An 18501-nucleotide genomic window follows, 5' to 3' on the forward strand; every position below is an offset into this window, starting at 1 on the left:
CTAAAGCAGCAACATGATTTCCAGAGGAACACTCTTTCGTTTGGCGGTATACACCCGTATGGTTGAATGACAAAAACTGATTGTGAACTTGAACTTGAATTCTTCTGCACACCACTGTTGTACCGTGGAGGCTATTTGAGTTATGGTCGCCTTCCTGTCAGCTTGAACCAGTCTGGCCATTCCCTTCTGATCTCCCTGATTAACAAGACATTTTTGCCCTCCGAACTGTCACTCATTGGATTTCTTTTTGTTTCTCTGTAAATCCTGGAGATTGCTGTGCATGAAAATCCCAGAAGGTTAGCAGTTTCTGAGATATTCAAACCCCCTCCCCGCCATCTGACACCAGCAATCGTTCTATGGTTAAAATCACTTAGAACATATTTCTTCCCCATTCTGACATTTGCTCAGAACAACAAGTGACCCTCTGTACCACGTCTACATGCTTTAATGATTTGAGTTGCAGCCACATAATTGACTGTTTAGGTCTTTATGTTAATAAGTTAATAAAATGGCCATTGAATGTATTTTTAAACTGGGATGGTATAGAATTTGGAGAGAAACCTGAAGTTGGTTGTCCCATATACCTTATGCTTCTGCTTTTAATAAAAGCAGAGATCTGGGAACTGGGAGGAAATATTGAAAACATATTGACAAGCTGTTGCCATGTACTATGATGACATTACATGAGTTGCTTGAGATATATTGTCCATGGAACAACTTCACTACAGATCTACAAGAATTTTAGCAAGTCTTTAAATGTTAGATTATGAGCACACGTAACCTAGGCTTCAATGCATTGTCGAAAGCTAAGAGGTAATCTATTTAGATTTTCTTTAGTGCTTTGGGAGGAATTGCTAGAGTGCATGAGGAATACTTTGATTATAACCTAATCAGTGAGAGGCTGGAAACAAACTCAGATCCAGACCATTCAGGGAAAAGGTTAGAAAAGACTTAATAGAAATCGACAACCGTAGAACACTCTTCCAAAATATACAGTAAATATCAGATCAATCAATAATCTTCTATCTGAGAACCAGTTTTTTGGATATAGTCGAGAACGTGAAGGGATATGGTGTAGGGCTCAGCGCGTGGAGTTTGGATGTAGATCCGCCACCATCTCAATGAATACCAGATAGGCTCCGAGCTATATTTATCTGTGTTTGTAATTTGCTATTTCTTATGTTATCAATCAGATATTGTGTGGAGTTTGTGATTGAGTCGCTGTCCTTCCACTGCACTGTAGAGAATCGTCCATTCGCCAGGTGGATGCAGTACCTCCGAGAAGGTTACACTGTTTGTGTAACATGTCAGCCACCAGCCCTGAATCCACACAACCACTGTTGTCATGGTGATGGGGCCAATATTAATGGGTAATTATAAACTCATTCAAATTTGATATATGAACATTAAGTATAGTAAATTAATTTTAAAAATAATATTTACTGTTTTGCAGTTCATGACACTTTTCCATTATTGAACATAATCACTCATTACCAATTTTGAATTGATTAGGTTTGTTGGACATAATTACAAAAGGCATATTAGAAACAGTGGATAAGTTAGGACATTTGCTATATAATATACACTTTTTCTAAGATCATACCTTATGCATGGTATGCGCCACACACACCACTTTCCTCACTGTACCTATCTGTGAAATTACTTGATTGGTAAGCCTCTTCATAGTTTCCTATAGAAAAATTCAGAAAGGCTTTGAATACCATATCTTCCAGTCTTGCATCCTGTTAAACATATTTTTTTCTTTTCTGTGGATATCTCTGAAATTAGTAAACTTTGAAAAAGTAATAGGATGACTTATGAGATTGAAAATTAAAACATTAAAATTTTAAGACTTTTTAAAAATCACTTAAATATGAAATAATTGAAACTATTGAATTTATTTAAAGTAACATACAGTGCCTTGTAAAATTATTCAGTCCATAAGCCTTTGTTCACATAAATAAATATTAAACCAGGGATTTTGATCAATTTAACTGAGAATTTTTATTTGTGAATCACATGCTCTTTATGTCACAGTAGAGCCCAAAAATAGGGAAAATTGTAAAGCATGAAAACTAAAATTTCTATGTTAGCAGTTGAAAAGTATTCATCCTCCTTTGCTTAGAGGTAGTTGACCCACCTCTTGCAGTTACTGCATCCAGTAGTCTTTTTGGATAAGTCTCTATTAGCTTTGCACTTTGTGGTGAAGCAAGATTTGCCCGGATGGTATGAGATTTCTCGAACATCCAGTAATTCCCCCACTCCTCCCCGTACTCTCCTATCAGATACCCCCTTTTATCTCTTTCACCAATCGAATTTCCAGTTTCTTACTTCACCCTCCCTGTCTCCTGGTTTCACCTATCACCTACTACCTTGTACTTTTTCCTCCCCTCCCCCACCTTGTTACTCTGACTTCTCATCTCTTTTTCCAGTCCTGGCCGGAAACATCGACTGTACTTTTTTCCATGGATGCTGCTTGGCCTACTGAGTTCCTCCAGCATTTTGTGTGTGTTGCTTTGATTTCCAGCATCTGCACATTTTCTTTTGTTGGTGATTTTATCCACGCTGGTACTTTTCCTGTAATACCATGGGCTCTTATCTGGTTAAGCAGCCTCATGTATGACACCTTGTTAAAAGCCTTCTGAAAATCCAAGTAAACAACATCTACTGACTCTCCTTTATTGATTACGCCTGTTATTTCCTCACAGAATTCAAATAGATTTATCAAACAAGTCTTCTCCTTAAGGAAACCATGCTGACATTGGCTTGTTTTGTCATGTGCCTCCAAGTACTCTGAAATGTCATGTTTAATAATGGACTCCAACCTCTTCCTAATCAGTGAGGTTAGGCTAATTGGCCTATAATTTCCTTTCTGCTGCTTTCTAAAAGACTGGAGTGACATTGCAATTTTCCAGTCCCCAGGAACCATTCCAGAATCTAGTGATTCTTGAAATATCATTAATAATGCCTCCACAATCTCTTCAGCTACCTCCTTCAGAACCCTGGTGTGTAGTCCATCCAGTCCAGGTGACTTACAGCTTCCCAAGTGCCTTCTCCTTTGTAATAGCAATGACACTGACCTCTACCCCCAACACTTACTGCTTGTATCATCCACAGTTAAAACTAACACAAAATTCTTACTAAGTTTGTTCCGCATCACTACCTTTACAGCATAATTTCCTAGTGGTCTGATACCCACTTTCACTTTATATATCTTTTATATATCTGAAAAAAAACATTTGTATCTCTTATATTATTGGCTCTCTTACTTTCATATTTCATCTTTTCTCTTTATGGCTTATTTAGTTGCCTTTTTTTAAAAAAAGCTTCCTAATCCTCTAACCCCACTAAATTTTGCTATATCATCTGCCTTCTCTTTTATGCTGTCTTTGACTTCTCTTGTCAGCCATGGTTGTGTCCTCCACCCTTTAGAATACATTTTCTTCTTTGCGATGTATCTATCCAATGCCTTCCAAATTGTTCCCAGAAGCTCCAGTCATTGCTGCTCTGCAGTCATCCCTGCTAATTTCCATTTTCAATCAACTTTGGCCAGCTTTTCGCTCATGCCTCTGTAATTCCCTTTCTCCCTCTCAAACTGCCGAGTGTATTCTATCATTTTATGATCACCACTTCCTATGGGTTGTACCTTAAACTCCCTAATCAAATCTGGTTCAATACACAACACCCAATCAAAAATTGCTTTTCCTCTAGTGCGCACAACCACCACCTGCTCTAAAAATCTATTTTGTCGGGATTCTTCAAGTTTCTTTTCTTGGAATCCAGCACCAACCTGATCTTCCCAACCTACCTGCATAATGAAATCCTCTATGACAATGACAACACTGCCCTTTTTACATGCTTTTTCTTTCTCCCGTTATAATTTGCACTCCACATCCTGGCTGCTATTTGGAAACCTTTATATAACTCCCAATAGGGTCATTTTACACTTGTAGTTTCTTAACTGTACCACAAGAAAGTTGTTTACCATTGCAGTATAAAATAGCACAATTCAATATGCTACAAACATGAGAGGACTGGACATCCAATGCAATACACAGAAAATGCTGGAGGAACTGAGCAGGTCAAGCAGCCCATATAGAGAGGAAGAAATAGTTGTGTTTTAGGCTGAGACCTTTCTTCAGCACAACTCAACGTGCTATATTCTGCTGGAAATGCAGGTCAATCTTGCAAAATGGAATTATTTGCTACATAATGGGTTTTGTCACCGGTAAATTGATTTCAGTTTCAAATGACTTCAGAAGCTTAAATTTATTTGGATTTAACTAGTTAGATCATTGATTTACCATGAATACTTGAGAGTATTGTCCTTTTGAAGTATTCATAGTAATTCAATGATCTCATTAGCTAAATCCTAAACAATTTAAACTCAATGATTGTTTAGTTAAATTTACTTTAGACAGCAAATCAATTGCGTAGTAAGTTGTAAAATATTTAAACGATCTGATCTGTGTTGGTATATTATGCAAACATTACTTAAACCCTATGAATGTTTCAGTAAACATTACTTAAACCCTATTCTTTACAGATGCTAACAAAGCATGATGTACATATCCGATATTTCCTCTTTAACAAAAATTTTAAAAACTGCAGATGTTGGAAAACTAAAATTTAAAAAAACCCAGAAAATGTTGCAAACACTCAGCAGGTAAAGCAGCCTCTGTGGAAATAGAAACATAGTTATTGCTTTAGGTTGGAGATCTTTCATCTGAGCAACAGCACCTTGTTTCTTTCTGCAGATGCTGCCTAACCCGTTGTTTCCAAAATTTCCTGTTTATTTTCAGTTGAGTGTGCAATGGTATTGGGTTCGCTGACCACTAAGTTCTAAACTCAGACAAAGACCTTAAGCCCAATCAGAGATAAATAGCCACAAGTATTCTCACTAGTGGAGATTATAATGTAACTACCTAATCTTATATTCTCCATGGCGAGTTTAGCTGCCAATACCCACAATTAGAGCAGTGGGTCCCCTCTCCCTACCAAGGAGAAGATACTTCCAGCTACCAAAGTAGCTAAACACAGTTCATTTATTTTCAGTGATACATATGTACAATGTACTGTGTATGTAATCAAAATGGTTTCTTTGTTTTGCTAGAGTAGGAATGCTTTTATGTCTGATAAGTGTTATTTTCTCGCAGTTGTTTAGCTTTGGACTTGCTGATATGGGGATTGTATTCATTTGTTAACCAATGGGGAATGTTATCTTGTCTTGTGGGGCTGGGAGCTTGGGGGGTTTTGTGGTCTTTTGGGGGGAGGTGGGAGCAAATGTAACACTTACCCAACAGGCTGGTATATGTTTAGGGGAAAAGGAGATCCAGCCACTCACCAACCCCACCTCCCGTACACGCAGGTGCTGTGAGAATCAAGTTTATGCCATGCGTACACACACAATATCAAACTCACACTGGATACCGTTACAGAATACACTTTAAAGATTTTACTAAAACTAAAATACTATGCAATACAATATATATGAAGGAAAAGAAAATAAAGCAAAAGGCGCCAACTTAACAAAGTTCAGTCAGTTTAGTGCACATCGTTGGAGCTCAGCCATCGAACCATTCAACCCCTCGTCGCTTGCCTCCGACCTCCACATCCTTGCACCTGGGACCACCCCGGTGGTCGACCGAGCAGTGCAGCGCACGTCCACCTTCCTCGGCGTCTCCTTCCCGCCTCCCCCCAAAAGACCGCGAAACCCCCCAAGCTCCCAGCCCCACAAGACAAAATAACATTCCCCATTGGTTAACAAATGAATACAATCCCCATATCAGCAAGTCCAAAACTAAACAACTGCAAGAAAAAAACACTTATCAGACATAAAAGCATTCCTACTCTGGCAAACCAAAGAAGCCATTTTGATTACATACACAGTACATTGTACACATATTTAAATCCAAACACCACTCTTAAAACACATTTAAAACTCAGAAGATTTCTACCTTAAACATTCCCAAATCACAAACCGTTTCTAAAACACAACACATTTGAAAAACACAATGCACTTCTTAAACATAAATGACAAAGAATAAACAATTTCGAAAACACAGATAAAATTCCTATAAACTAAAAAGATATACCATGATGCAAACAAATCATTTGTCACAGAAACTGAAGCTTGAATATGGATTTTAATTCAACCGTGTTTCTCTCATCTTCTTGATGCTGTTTACCTCATTCCTAATAAGTCAGAACTACTTTTTATATTTATATCCTTTTTCTACCACTTCAGTGACTTCACACACATATGATATATCCTCAGATATTGTTTTAACACAAATGGTCTAAAAGCATCTTTTGGAGACATAGACCTCAACTAAGACTATAAATACTGTCAAACCAACTTCCATGAGTACATAAACCCCTCAACTATAACATCAGTTATTGATATACTAAATGACACTATCCACCTGTTCTGCAAGCTTCTTCGAACTAAGCAACTTAAGAATCAGCTTGTCTGTTGGAAACAACCCAAATTAAAAAAATGACCTTTGTATTTATGTAACACCCTGGGAAAGGGTTCACTGCTAATGTAAGGGTTTCTCTGTAGCTGCAGTGTTTGGGTTATGACCAGAGATAATGGGGGCTTTGGAACGTGCGCTGGCCAGTGACAGCAGGTGTTTTTCTTTCCTATGTGCCCGAGAGAAAGGAATTCATGGGGTGCTTTTGGGTTCGGGAGAAGATGGAGAGAGAAGATGCCAGAATGGGGAAGTCATAGACTGCAGGACTGAGCGGACTTTGAGTGAGGTCGGGAGTCAATGACGTCCAGGGGAAATTGATGAAGAATGACAGACGGGAAATCAATGAGTTCCAACATGTGCATTAGAGGTGGTGGCATCCGTTAGTCTCGCGAGACCATGGATCTGTGTCTGGAAAGTCTACTGGAGTGTCCTCTCCAGGGCGCAGGCCTGGGCAAGGTTGTATGGAAGACCAGCAGTTGCCCATGCTGCAAGTCTCTCCTCTCCACGACACTGATGTCGTCCAGGGGAAGGGCAAATGCCAATACAGTGTAGTCGCAGGAGTTGCCAGATTGAGATTGAAGGCAACATCGGACTGTCTTAGGGACCTCAGCTCCGGATGTGTCCTCAGGGTTTACTCCCTGAAGCCTTTCCCATGAGTGGGTGTGGCCAAAAGGCAGTGGAGGTTTGAAATCAGAGTTTTCCTCTCTTAGATGGACTGCCTTCCCAGGCTGACGAGTTCCATCTACCCATTAGACTGTTTCCATAAAATGGACCCTTTTTCTTTTTGTTTTCTTTACCAGCCCTATAGTCAAATTAAGAATTATAAAGCTTAATCGTTTAATTGCATATTGTGTATTGTTTGTTATTTCGTGGTACTGATTTGTAACAGGGGAACACATCATGCAGCATCCACGCAAACAAGATTTCTCAAGTTTGGCTGGGCCAGAGGCTGCCTCCCCCTAGATTATCAGGGAGTAAAACTTTTTATGTTGCGTCTCTATAATAATGTACAAGCAATAAAGAAGGGAAATATGGGAGGATATTGCCCGAACACTAAAATTGTATACATAATTGTTTTGTATATATATTACAGTCAGATATGCAATCAGATGAATGAATTGATAAATCTGATGGCCGGGTGGAAGAAGCTGTCCCAGAGCCTGTTGGTCCTGGCCTTAATGCTGTGGTAACATTTGTCAGATGGTAGCAGCTGAAACAGTTTGTGGTTGGGGCGGTTGAAATATCTGATGATCCTCTGGGCCCTTTTTATGCACTGCTGCTGTAAGTGTACTTCCTACCAAGTGAAACCCAACAGCATGAATGGCAGCGATGCTTCACTACAGATGAACTCAACGCCTTCTACGCCCACTTTGAAAGGGAGATCACAACTAGAGCTGTGAAGATCCCTGCTGCACCTGATGACCCTGTGATCTCTGTCTCAGAGGCCGATGTTAGACTGTCTTTAAAGAGAGTGAACCCTTGCAAGGCGGAAGATCCCAATGGAGTACCTGGTAAGGCTCTGAAGACCTGTGCTAACCAACTAGTGGGAGAATTCAAGAATATTTTCAACCTCTCAGTGCTACGGTTGGAAGTTCCCACTTGCTTCAAAAAGTCAACTATTATACCAGTGCCTAAGAAGAATAATGTGGGCTGCCTTAATGACTATCACCCAGTAGCACTCACATCGACAATCACGAAATGCTTTGAGAGGTTGGTTATGACTGGACTGAACTCCTGCCTCAGCAAGGACCTGGACCCATTGCAATTCGCCTATTGTCCTAATAGGCAGACGCAATCTCAATGGTTCTCCACACGGCTTTAGACCAGCTGGACAACACAAACATCTATGTCAGGATGCTGTTCATCGACTATAGCTGAGCATTTAATGCCATCATTCCCACAATCCTGATTGAGAAGTTACAGAATCTGGGCCCCTGTACCTCCCTCTGTAATTGGGTCCTCGACTTCCTAACCGGAAGACCACAATCTGTGTGGATTGGCGATAACATATCCTCCTCGCTGACGATCAACATTGGTGCACCTCAGGGGTGTGTGCTTAGTTCATTGCTTTACTCTCTATATACACACGACTGTGTGGCTAGGCTTAGCTCAAAACCATCTATAAATTTGCTGATGATACAACCATTGTTGGTAGAATCTCAGGTGGTGATGAGAGGGCGTACAGGAGTGAGATATGCCAACTAGTGGAATGGTGCTACAGCAACAACCTGGCATTCAACGTCAGTAAGACGAAAGAGCTGATTGTGGACTTCAGGAAGGGTAAGACGAAGGAACACATATCAATCCTCATAGAGGAATCAGAAGTGGAGAGAGAGAGAGCATCTTCAAATTCCTAGGTGTCAAGATCTCTGAGGATCTAACCTGGTCCCAGCATATCAATGTGGTTATAAAGAAGGCAAGACAGTGGTGTTGTGCTTTTTTCACCACACAGCTGGTATGTATAGACCTGGTGAGATCTTCAGTGATGTATACTGTATACTGAAGAATTTGAGGCTGTTCACCCTCTCACCTATAGTCCCATTGATTTCAATAGGGGCTAGCCTGTCTCCATTCTTTCTTTAATCCACGATCAACCCCTTTGTCTTTTCAACATTGAGGGAGAGATTGTTTTCTTGGAACCACTGTGTCAGGGCATTGACTTCTCCTTTGGAGGCTGTCTTATTATTGTCGGAAATAAGGGCTATCAATATCGTGTCATCTGCAAATTTGATCAGCAGGTCAGAGCTGTGCATGGCAACACAGTCGGATGTATAGGGAGTAGATGAGGGGGCTCAGGACACAGCCTTAGGGTGCTCCTGTGTTGAGGATCAGAGGGGCAGAGTTGATGTAGCCCATCCATATCACCTTCTGGTGATCTGACAAGAAGTGCATGATCTAGCTACACAAGGTGGCGTGCAGGCTGAGGTCTTTGAGCTTTTTGACGAGTTTTATACGACAGTTTGAGCAGCAATAAAATAGGTGTTGTGGGATAGCAATCTACACCATCGGCAGAATGCCTTCTAAGTACAGAGCTTGTTTGCAAAGCTGTTCTTTAGAAAATCTTTGTTTTAACTTAAATCTGATTACTGCTTTCCGCTTACATTTTAAGAACTGAAGACTGACTTCCTGCAGTATTCTTATAAGTTTACTTACATCTGTTTTTGATCTTACAAGTGTAGCTTCTGTGTTTTTAGAAAGCATGCTTAGTATCCAGGACAGTGAGACCACACCCATAACAAGTGAGGGTGTGATATTTAACATTAGGGATGCTTTGTTGGACTTCATTGGCATAAAAGGCAGCCATACTACATCTGTATTTCTATTGCTACAGTTTTCTACATACATTTGTAAGATTTTTGTCTGTTGTATTTGTATTTCTGGCAGGACTCGTATATCACAGTGGCAAGCAGTGGGTAATTCTCGGTGCAGAGGAACGTGGAAAAGAGTGAATGGGGGACTGCAGTGCTCATGCCCTAGTGTCCACAGTTTTATTTTTACTTGAGTAATTATTCATTATTTTAGAAACATTCTGCACAGTTACCAATTTATGATTATGTTTACTGTACATTGGGAAAAACATCATTTTACTTTGAGGATCACATTTCACAAATATTACTGTCAAACAGAATTGCATCATTCTGAATGTGAATTAAGGTCTTAAAATATTAGTTTGAATTGTTAATTAATGTTCTGAAAACACGGTTGGTGATCATTTGTGAAGTTTATCATACATACTTAGATTCAAAACTTGAAATTCCTTCTGACCATCTTCCACAATATGGTTGTATTTTTAGGGGCTTATTTGAAAATTAGTAGAATGATTTTCTCCAATTTAGTATTAATTCTAATCACTATGAACACATTAACCATTTATCCTTTCTCAGGATTAAATCATATCCTGGCCATTTAGATTTAAAAAAAAAGCTCAGATTAGATAGATTATCTGAAACACATGTGCAATACTTTGACAGTGGTTTAAAAATCTTACTTAGGATGTCATAACATCAGAGTGCAGATTGCAGAAATGATGGGAGGCAGCTCCCAAGCAAATTCTGTGGATTTCTTATTGAGAATTCTGCATTGCATCTGGACTGGCTTTATTTGGCCAAGGTGCAAATAAATAGGAAAACAATTGTGCTAGTTCTTCAGGCAAGTCAGTGCATTTTTATAAGGGCAAAATCAAATGTGTGTTTTGAGGTTTTAGCCCAGTATCAATTCATAACTGCATTTAAGAGTGCTAGTAAAAGGGCACTCTTACATTGGGTCTTCCATGGACATAAGATCTTCCACAATGACGATGGCCACTGAGAACCTGTAGTTGGTGACATAAGCCATCTTGGCCATCCATGGTTTCAGTATTTTCATGTTAGACATCAGGCTCATACAACCTGCCAGAGAGCTGTAGATCATCACGCATCAGCCAATGGCATTTTAATTTGTAGCACTTATGACTGACTCTATGGAAGCAGAAATCCAGTGTGTGGTGTGACCTCACCAAAATTTGAAAAGTGCACATCAACTCAGAAGGATGTCAGCTAGTAAGTGTGTGTGTTTTATGGCAAATTTAAAGTGAAGTTCATTTTAAGAATTGCTTATGGTGAAGTTTACATATGCAACAAAGGATTATTAAAATGTAGGGAAAGTCAGAAAGAGGCATTCTAATGATGGAAGAAAACCAGAATGTTTTTCTTGATTCTTATTATTAAAATATGGACATTAGTAATAACCAACTACAGAATACTGTGCAGGTTTACAGCTGTTGGAAAAGTGTATAATGAGAGAATGCATCTAAGTACTGCTAATAACCTTTACAGTCGAAACTCACAAGCTTCATGCATGAGTATGTTTTTGACACTGGAATGACATCTTTTTCAGTTTGGCATTGCACAAAATATAAAGTACGTTTGTCATCATGGAAATATATCAGTTAAACTTTGCAAATAAACGTTAAAAACATTGTTGCATGGTGAGATATGGACTCATTTTATTTACCTGATTTATCTGTTGGATCGATTGAGAACTGGAGCTGCAGTAGTTATTACAAATCAAAATATTGAGTTATGACCAGAATAAAGCTAATGTCCTATTCATTTGGGTGCGGGGGCACAGATTTAGAGTAAGGAGGAAAGAGTTAAAAGGAACCTGAGGGGCAACTGTTTCCACTATAGAATGAGCCATCATTTCCACTATAGAATGAGGCAAGTACAAAATTATCATTTAAGAAGCACTTGATTAGATACATGGAGGAGAGGAGCCTGGAGGGATATATGGGATGAACACAGGAACATGGGACTAGCTCCTGGACAATGTGGTCAGTGTGGATGCATTGAGCCACCAGGCCTATATCCGTGCTGTATTGCTCTGTGACTTTCACCATGAACACTTATGCAACATATTGGACATTTCTGCCATTTCTTTGTTTGCTGCTTTTATTTCACCAACATTGATGTATAGAGGCCCAACATTTATCTCACCAGCCCTCTCCCTATTTATATATCTAATAACTTGTACTTCTATGCAAGTTTTCTCCCAAAATTAATTTTCATCCTTCTTATAAACTTCTTAAATCTTTCGCTGGTAGATTCTAAAAATTCCCAATCCTCTGGCCTTGGCTCTTTGTGTAACCTATCTCTCATGATAATTTAAGTTGTCTTCAAACATGATTCTTCATTTATGCTGAGCTGCTGAGGCATCACACTTTGGAGGATACTGACTGCATAGAATATTAAAGATGACAGCACAGTAAAGGCCCTTTGCCCCTTGATGTTATGCCGACCATTTAACTTATTCTAAAGATCAATCTCAACCTTCCCTCCTAAATAACCCTAACTTTTTTTTTCTGTCATCTATAACCCTAGGAATTTCTTAAATGCCCCTAATGAATCTGCCTCCACCACCATCTGAGGCAGATTACTCCATGCACTTGCCACTTCATGTAAAAACTTACCTTTGATATCACCCATATATTCCACCAATCACCTTAAAATTATGCTGCTTGGATTAGCCGTTCCTGTCCTGAGTAAGTTCCTGGCTATCCCTGCAATCCATACCACTCATCTATCCATATCTTCTTTCCCCTGCCGTTCATAATTTCAACCCTATCCATTGCCTTTATATCACAATTTAGTACTCTGGTACTTTCTATGATTAACAAGGTCGTCAATTCTCTCTGCCCTTGTTCTTTTGTATGTATATAATCTGGGTACTTGATAAGTAATACTGTTGTTTCTGTGACACCCAAAGTTATATGGTATCCCATTTTCACCCTATTAGGTGGCTGGACAAATTTTAAATCATTTCCTAAATTTTCCATAATAGATATTATTGAAGTGCTGTGCCTAAATACTCACAAATTACTCCATTCAGGCCCAATAAATAACTTGTAAACATTTAGCACAACATGCTTGATTTTATATATGATTCTTCCATTGCTTACAAAAAAAATCAAGAAGTTTGTTCATAGACATTTCTCACTGTTAACTTCAAATTCTATTCATTTTTGTAAGTTAAATTGTCCTTTTCCCATTGCTGCTGTTTCTACCTCTCATTCAGTATTCTCTGGCTTCATCCCTACTTTAAGCAAGCATTTCAAATTTCAGATGTAAACATAAACATTGAAATGTGCTGTAATAAGAGACAAACACCACATTTTGATATTTTTCACAAATAAACTTTATTCACATACTTACACATTGGAAATAATGTACACATAAGTACTAGAGTATTTTTATAAAATCAAAATTTTAAAGAAGAAAATTTTCCCCCTTTAAGCTATCAGCTAATTCATGTAATGGCTGTCAGCATCTGAGGTTTCACTATCTGAAGGGAGATAACTATCTTAATACATGGACAAAATAACTGCAGTGTATGCACTGATCTTGTAAATGTAGGGAACTTAACAATATATAGACAATACAACAAATAACATCTAAATCCCAATATGGGATATGCTTAATGTTGAAAATCACCCTGGATTTCGTTCCCAAGTATTAGCAAACTCCAAGTTTTCATTTTTCAGCCATTGCGAATGTCTCTTTTTTTTTTGTAAATGTGGGCATAGTTTTTCTTCCAATTAGGAAATGTATTTATTTATTTGATGCAGTGCAGAAAAGGCCCTTCTAGAGCCGCCATGCCGGGTTTAATCTGAGCTGGTTACACACAGCCAGAGACTACTGCCTAGACTACAAGTTCCTCCAAAGCAGATTTGAAAAGCTGTAAAACCTGCCCAACAAGCAAAGGCAAGTCTGCACCCCCCCCAAAAAAATATTGAGACTAGGATTTAAATTGTGATCGTAGAACAAATGCAATTGAATGAAAGTACATGGCTGAGAACAGCAAATTAGTTAAAATGACATAATGATAATCTTTATAAATTTAATCACATACAATATATTTTTAATATATTATTGAATTTCCCCAGTGAGTACACATGCTGGTAATACAATAACACTTAATTGTAATAGGTATGGATTTTACATTTTAACTCTTACTTTACAAGATCAAATAGGAAATGCAGTTCACAAAGTTGGCCAACTGACACTCATGTAAAGGTCTGAATGCTCCAAGTTCAAACAATGTGTACAAGTTACTCCCCATTTACTTGCCGCTTACTCAACTTCCATATTTGTTCTGCTTTGATTGTTCTCAGTAACATAGAGATGTTAATGTTGACACCTGGCAGACCTGGAATGCTCAAAATGTAGCAAAGCTTCCCACATAACCTACCACACACAACAGAATGCATTGTCAAGTGTGCAGTTATCTGCAGCCTTCATACTTCACAAGGAAAGCATCTCACCACAAAAAGCAAAGTGATTTATGTGTACACAGACAGAATTATGTGTTCAAATAGATGGTAAATTTTAGTGATCTGACAAATATATTAAAGTTGTCAAGGTTTACTGCAAGAAGATGGACTTCTTCAAACTTATGGATGCAGAGGCAAAATGGGTTGGTCCCCACCTGACATGTAAAGAAAACGCAATAAAGATCACCAATCCAACCCCTCACTGCGATGGTGGGTACCGAATATGGAATTTTTGATGCTATAGTTCTCAGCTTTCTTCATCAGAGTGGACCATATGAAGCTTTTTCATTGTTCTCCATCTGTCCTTCAGCATCACACTAGTACGACTGTTGAACTCGTAGTGCTCCAAAATTTTGGTCCAATTTCCAAGTCCAAATTTTCTTACTCCTTCTTTTAGTTTCACATCTTCTTCCCATAGCCAAGGCTTTAAAATAAAGGTGTCTTTAAATACAATTTTGAAATGCAGTTCTTTACAGACACAAAATTCAACCTTAAAAAATATGTTACATCAACTGGGAAGAGATTAGGCACAAGGAAATAAAATAATGAAGAGAAGAGTTAAAAAATAAGTGCATGTGACCAGTAGCTTTAATTTTGACATACTCCATACATTAGCTGCCAAACCTGCAGAGGCCCTATACAAAACTTACCCTAGATACTTAATATAGAGTCAGATAGGATGGGAACAGCCCTTTAGCCATGGCAGGATTACAGACCATTAAGCACACATTTTATACTAATCTTCTTTCCCACTTCCCAGATTCAGCCATTTGTTGTACTTGGGGCAATTTCAGTAGTCAACTAACTTATCAAGCTGCACATCTTTTGGGATATAGGAGGAAACCAGAGCATCAGGGGAAAATCCACAGAGTCACAGAGAGAAAGCGCCAACTCCAAAATATTACAAGTTTGCATTTTGCACTTCACCTCTTTCTTCCAGCTTTAAAAAAGTATGAGGTTTGCTTATTAGAAATATAGTGCCTTCAAGAAGTATTCAGCCCCCACAATTATTTTCACATTTTCACATTTTCTAACTGAAAATATATTTTGACCTGATTGACAAAACACTGTGCATCATGTCAAATCAAAATAAAAGTTTCAAAACCTGTCAACAATTTACTACGAATTAAAAACCAAAACGATGAGGCTGAAAAAAATATTCAACCCTTTTGTAATTACTACACTAACTTTCCTCAGGTACAGTACTGTATATTACCTTACCAGTTCAACAAATTTGTTGATGTGGATCATCTGAATAAATACTCCTCTCTCTGCAAGATTCAACAGTAGGGTAAATTTTCAAAAGACCAAACCAAAATGAAGACAAAGGAGCAGTCAAGGCAAGACAGTGAAATTATAATAGAGAAGCACAAACCATCTCAGAGGCATTGAACATAACTCGGAGCTCAGTGCAGTCTATCGTGAACTTGTGGAAAAAATATAAAATCACAGTCACAATGCCAGAGAGAGGCTGAGCGAGCTGCAGAAAACCATGGATGCAACTGGAGATGAAGTTCGTGGTTCCACAGACTCTAAGGCCTTGCACAAAAATGGTACTTATGGAAGTGGCAAGGAAGTAGTCCTGGCTTAAAAAAAAAGGATATCCTTGCCCAGACAGAATTTTCAAAGCATCACTTAGAAGATACAGTAAAGATATGGGAGGTCCTGTAGTTGGATGAGACTAAAGTGGAACTTTCTGGCCTCAACATTAAGGGGTACATATGGCACAGTATTAGATTTATGCATCAGCCAGGCAACACCATCCCTACTGTAAAGTATGGTGGAGTTAGCATCATGCTATGCGGATGCTTTTCAGCTGCAGGGACTGGAAGTCTGGAAAGGACGGATGGGAGAATAAATGCTGCTATATACAGAGAGATCTTGGATAAAAAACCAGCTAACCACTGCCAGAAAACAAACTGGGGAGGAAATTTGTCTTTCAGCAGGACAACAACCCCGAAGCAACTATATGGTAGTTTCAAATGAAGATAGTTGATGTCCTTGAGTAGCCCAGGCAAAGACTTGACCTTAACCCAATTGAACATCTCTGGCAAGACCACAAGATTGCTGTCTACTGCTACTCTACAACTAACTAGGCTCAGCTTGAGCAATTTTGTGAGGAGGAATGGTCAAATCTTTTTCTATTACATTGTGTGAAATAGATACTTATCCAAAAATACTACTGTCTGTAATAAGTGCAAGAGGTGGTTAAACCAAGTACTGAGCAAAGATGGATGAATACCTTTGAACTGCTGACGTTTCAGTTTTTGACTTCTTAGTGTGAAAAAAAATAGCATGTGGTTCATAAATAAAAATTCCCAGTTAAATTCATCAAAATCCCCATTATGATACCCATTAATGTGAACAAAGGGTTGGCGCCTGAAAACTTCTACAAGACACTGTAAAGGTTCTGAGATAACAAGCTGCAATATTCAAGATAAAGAGATCAGGCAAAACAAAAACAAGCATTGTTTTCTGCTGTGAAAATTGGAAATATGAGGACCAATTAAAATTGGAAAATTGGAGCAGCACTTTGCAGAACTTTTGCAGTGAAGCACAGAGAGAGTTACCAAAGGATGATCCTCAAAGATTTTTACTTAGCTGAAGAGAATTAGATAGGAATATTTAAGATAATTTCTATCAAGTTTGGCTCTTTGTACCTCTTAAGGCCTTAGCATCAATTTTTTTCAGAAAAGTTTATTAATTTACAATTCTATTTCTATTGCAATTACCCTCCTGGACCACTGTACCATTGGTGCTGTAAAATATTATTAATGTTGTAGGAATCAATAATTTATAATGACTAAAACACACCTTTGCCATGAGTCTTCCAGTATCATGTCAGAATTTTTTTGTGCAAAGGAAGGAGGGACCATAGGTTAGTGGCTATTGATTTTTTTTTGTCCAAGGGAGTAAGGTGATTAGTGATGTTTCTCTTCAGAGCTCAATTCAAGGATCTTTGCTCATTTCATACATGGAGTGAGTGAGTGAGTGAATGTAGTGAATATGATATCAAATAAAAATGGAACGTGGAGATAACAAAACTTCAGGTAAGTGTAGAAGTGTTTAAAGTTTGGGCAGATAAATAACATGAAAATACACAGCAATATCTGAGGAATTAATAAACATCATAATATAAACCGAAATACAAGGATAAATTTACAGTAGCAAGGAAATGGGATTCAAATATACAAATGTCTTCAAAAGGTAGGCTGACTAATTGATAAAGATGCACAAAAATCCTAGGGTTTTGTAAAAGGGGCATAAAATATATAAAAAAAATAATTTATAATGATTACCCCCTCCCCCCAGTTAGGTTGTAATGCCTGGCCTTTGGTACTTGGCATGAATAACCAGGCCTAGATCAAGGAAGAAGAAAATCATTAAGGTAAAACCAGGGACGAAGCTTTACATAAGAAAAAGAGAATCTATCTGCAGAGGAGAAATTAAAGAGTAATCTAATAAAGATATCCACAGCTATGAATAATACAAATTAAAAATAAATTTCCTCTGGCCTGCGAGTTGGTGATCAAAGCACAACTACATGTCAATCCCAAAGAGTAGTGAAGATATATTTATTCTGCATTAATAAGAGGGAGAAATAAAAGTATATAGCTGAAATAGTATAAAGAAAGGGAAGAATCTATGTCAATTCTCAAGTCAGAAAAAATGCTGCAAAGAAAAATTTAAAAAATTATTATTAAAGGGACAGGCATTAAGTGAATTGGTCCTGATGCAGAGAGGATAATGATTTTCTCTGAAGTATTGCTGCTAATTGTTATCAAATTCAGCTGGTTAAACATAAAAGACTTGGAGGTAATTTCTGCGTGGCAGGTTTTAGAGACAGGCAAATAATTTGACAAATTAACAGCATTGGATGGAGTCATGAAAGATGGTAGCATAGGGATGCAACCATTGTTGGTACCAGAGTATTGGCAGATCCTGACACTGAGGCTTCAGAAGATATTCTCAAATAAGAAATACAGGAGATCAGGCTAGCTGCACGAGGGAAATGGAGTGCAGGGGAAGATGCTGGTACAGACAATTCTCTAGCCACAACTGTCTAGACTGATACTAAACTAAGGAAGAGCAGTCTCAGTTAGCTTAACAAAGAGGGGATATGTTGGAAGTAGCTTGTGCAGTTAAGCGTGTCAAAAAAAAAGAGGAAACAAGAATAGAAGGAGACATTTCTATCCCTCAGTAATAGAACACAGAACA

General features: G+C 38.3%; 2 protein-coding genes across 2 annotated transcripts in view; one reads left to right on the forward strand and one right to left on the reverse strand.

Moving 5' to 3' along the window:
* The window catches only part of LOC140725271 (somatomedin-B and thrombospondin type-1 domain-containing protein), a 30960-nt gene extending 19514 nt beyond the window's left edge, over positions 1-11446 (forward strand). Inside the window, exons 4-5 of the mRNA XM_073040534.1 lie at positions 1194-1370; positions 9861-11446. Coding sequence (XP_072896635.1) covers positions 1194-1370; positions 9861-9978 — 295 coding nt within the window. The 3' untranslated portion in view covers positions 9979-11446. The remainder of the gene's footprint in view (positions 1-1193; positions 1371-9860) is intronic.
* Positions 11447-13145: 1699 nt separating this feature from the next.
* The window catches only part of terf1 (telomeric repeat binding factor (NIMA-interacting) 1), a 69641-nt gene continuing 64285 nt past the window's right edge, over positions 13146-18501 (reverse strand). The window contains exon 10 of the mRNA XM_073040559.1: positions 13146-14707. Within this exon, the coding sequence (XP_072896660.1) occupies positions 14531-14707 (177 nt within the window). The 3' untranslated portion in view covers positions 13146-14530. The remainder of the gene's footprint in view (positions 14708-18501) is intronic.

Source organism: Hemitrygon akajei, chromosome 1 (assembly GCF_048418815.1).
Source record: "Hemitrygon akajei chromosome 1, sHemAka1.3, whole genome shotgun sequence".
NCBI lineage: Eukaryota > Metazoa > Chordata > Chondrichthyes > Myliobatiformes > Dasyatidae > Hemitrygon > Hemitrygon akajei.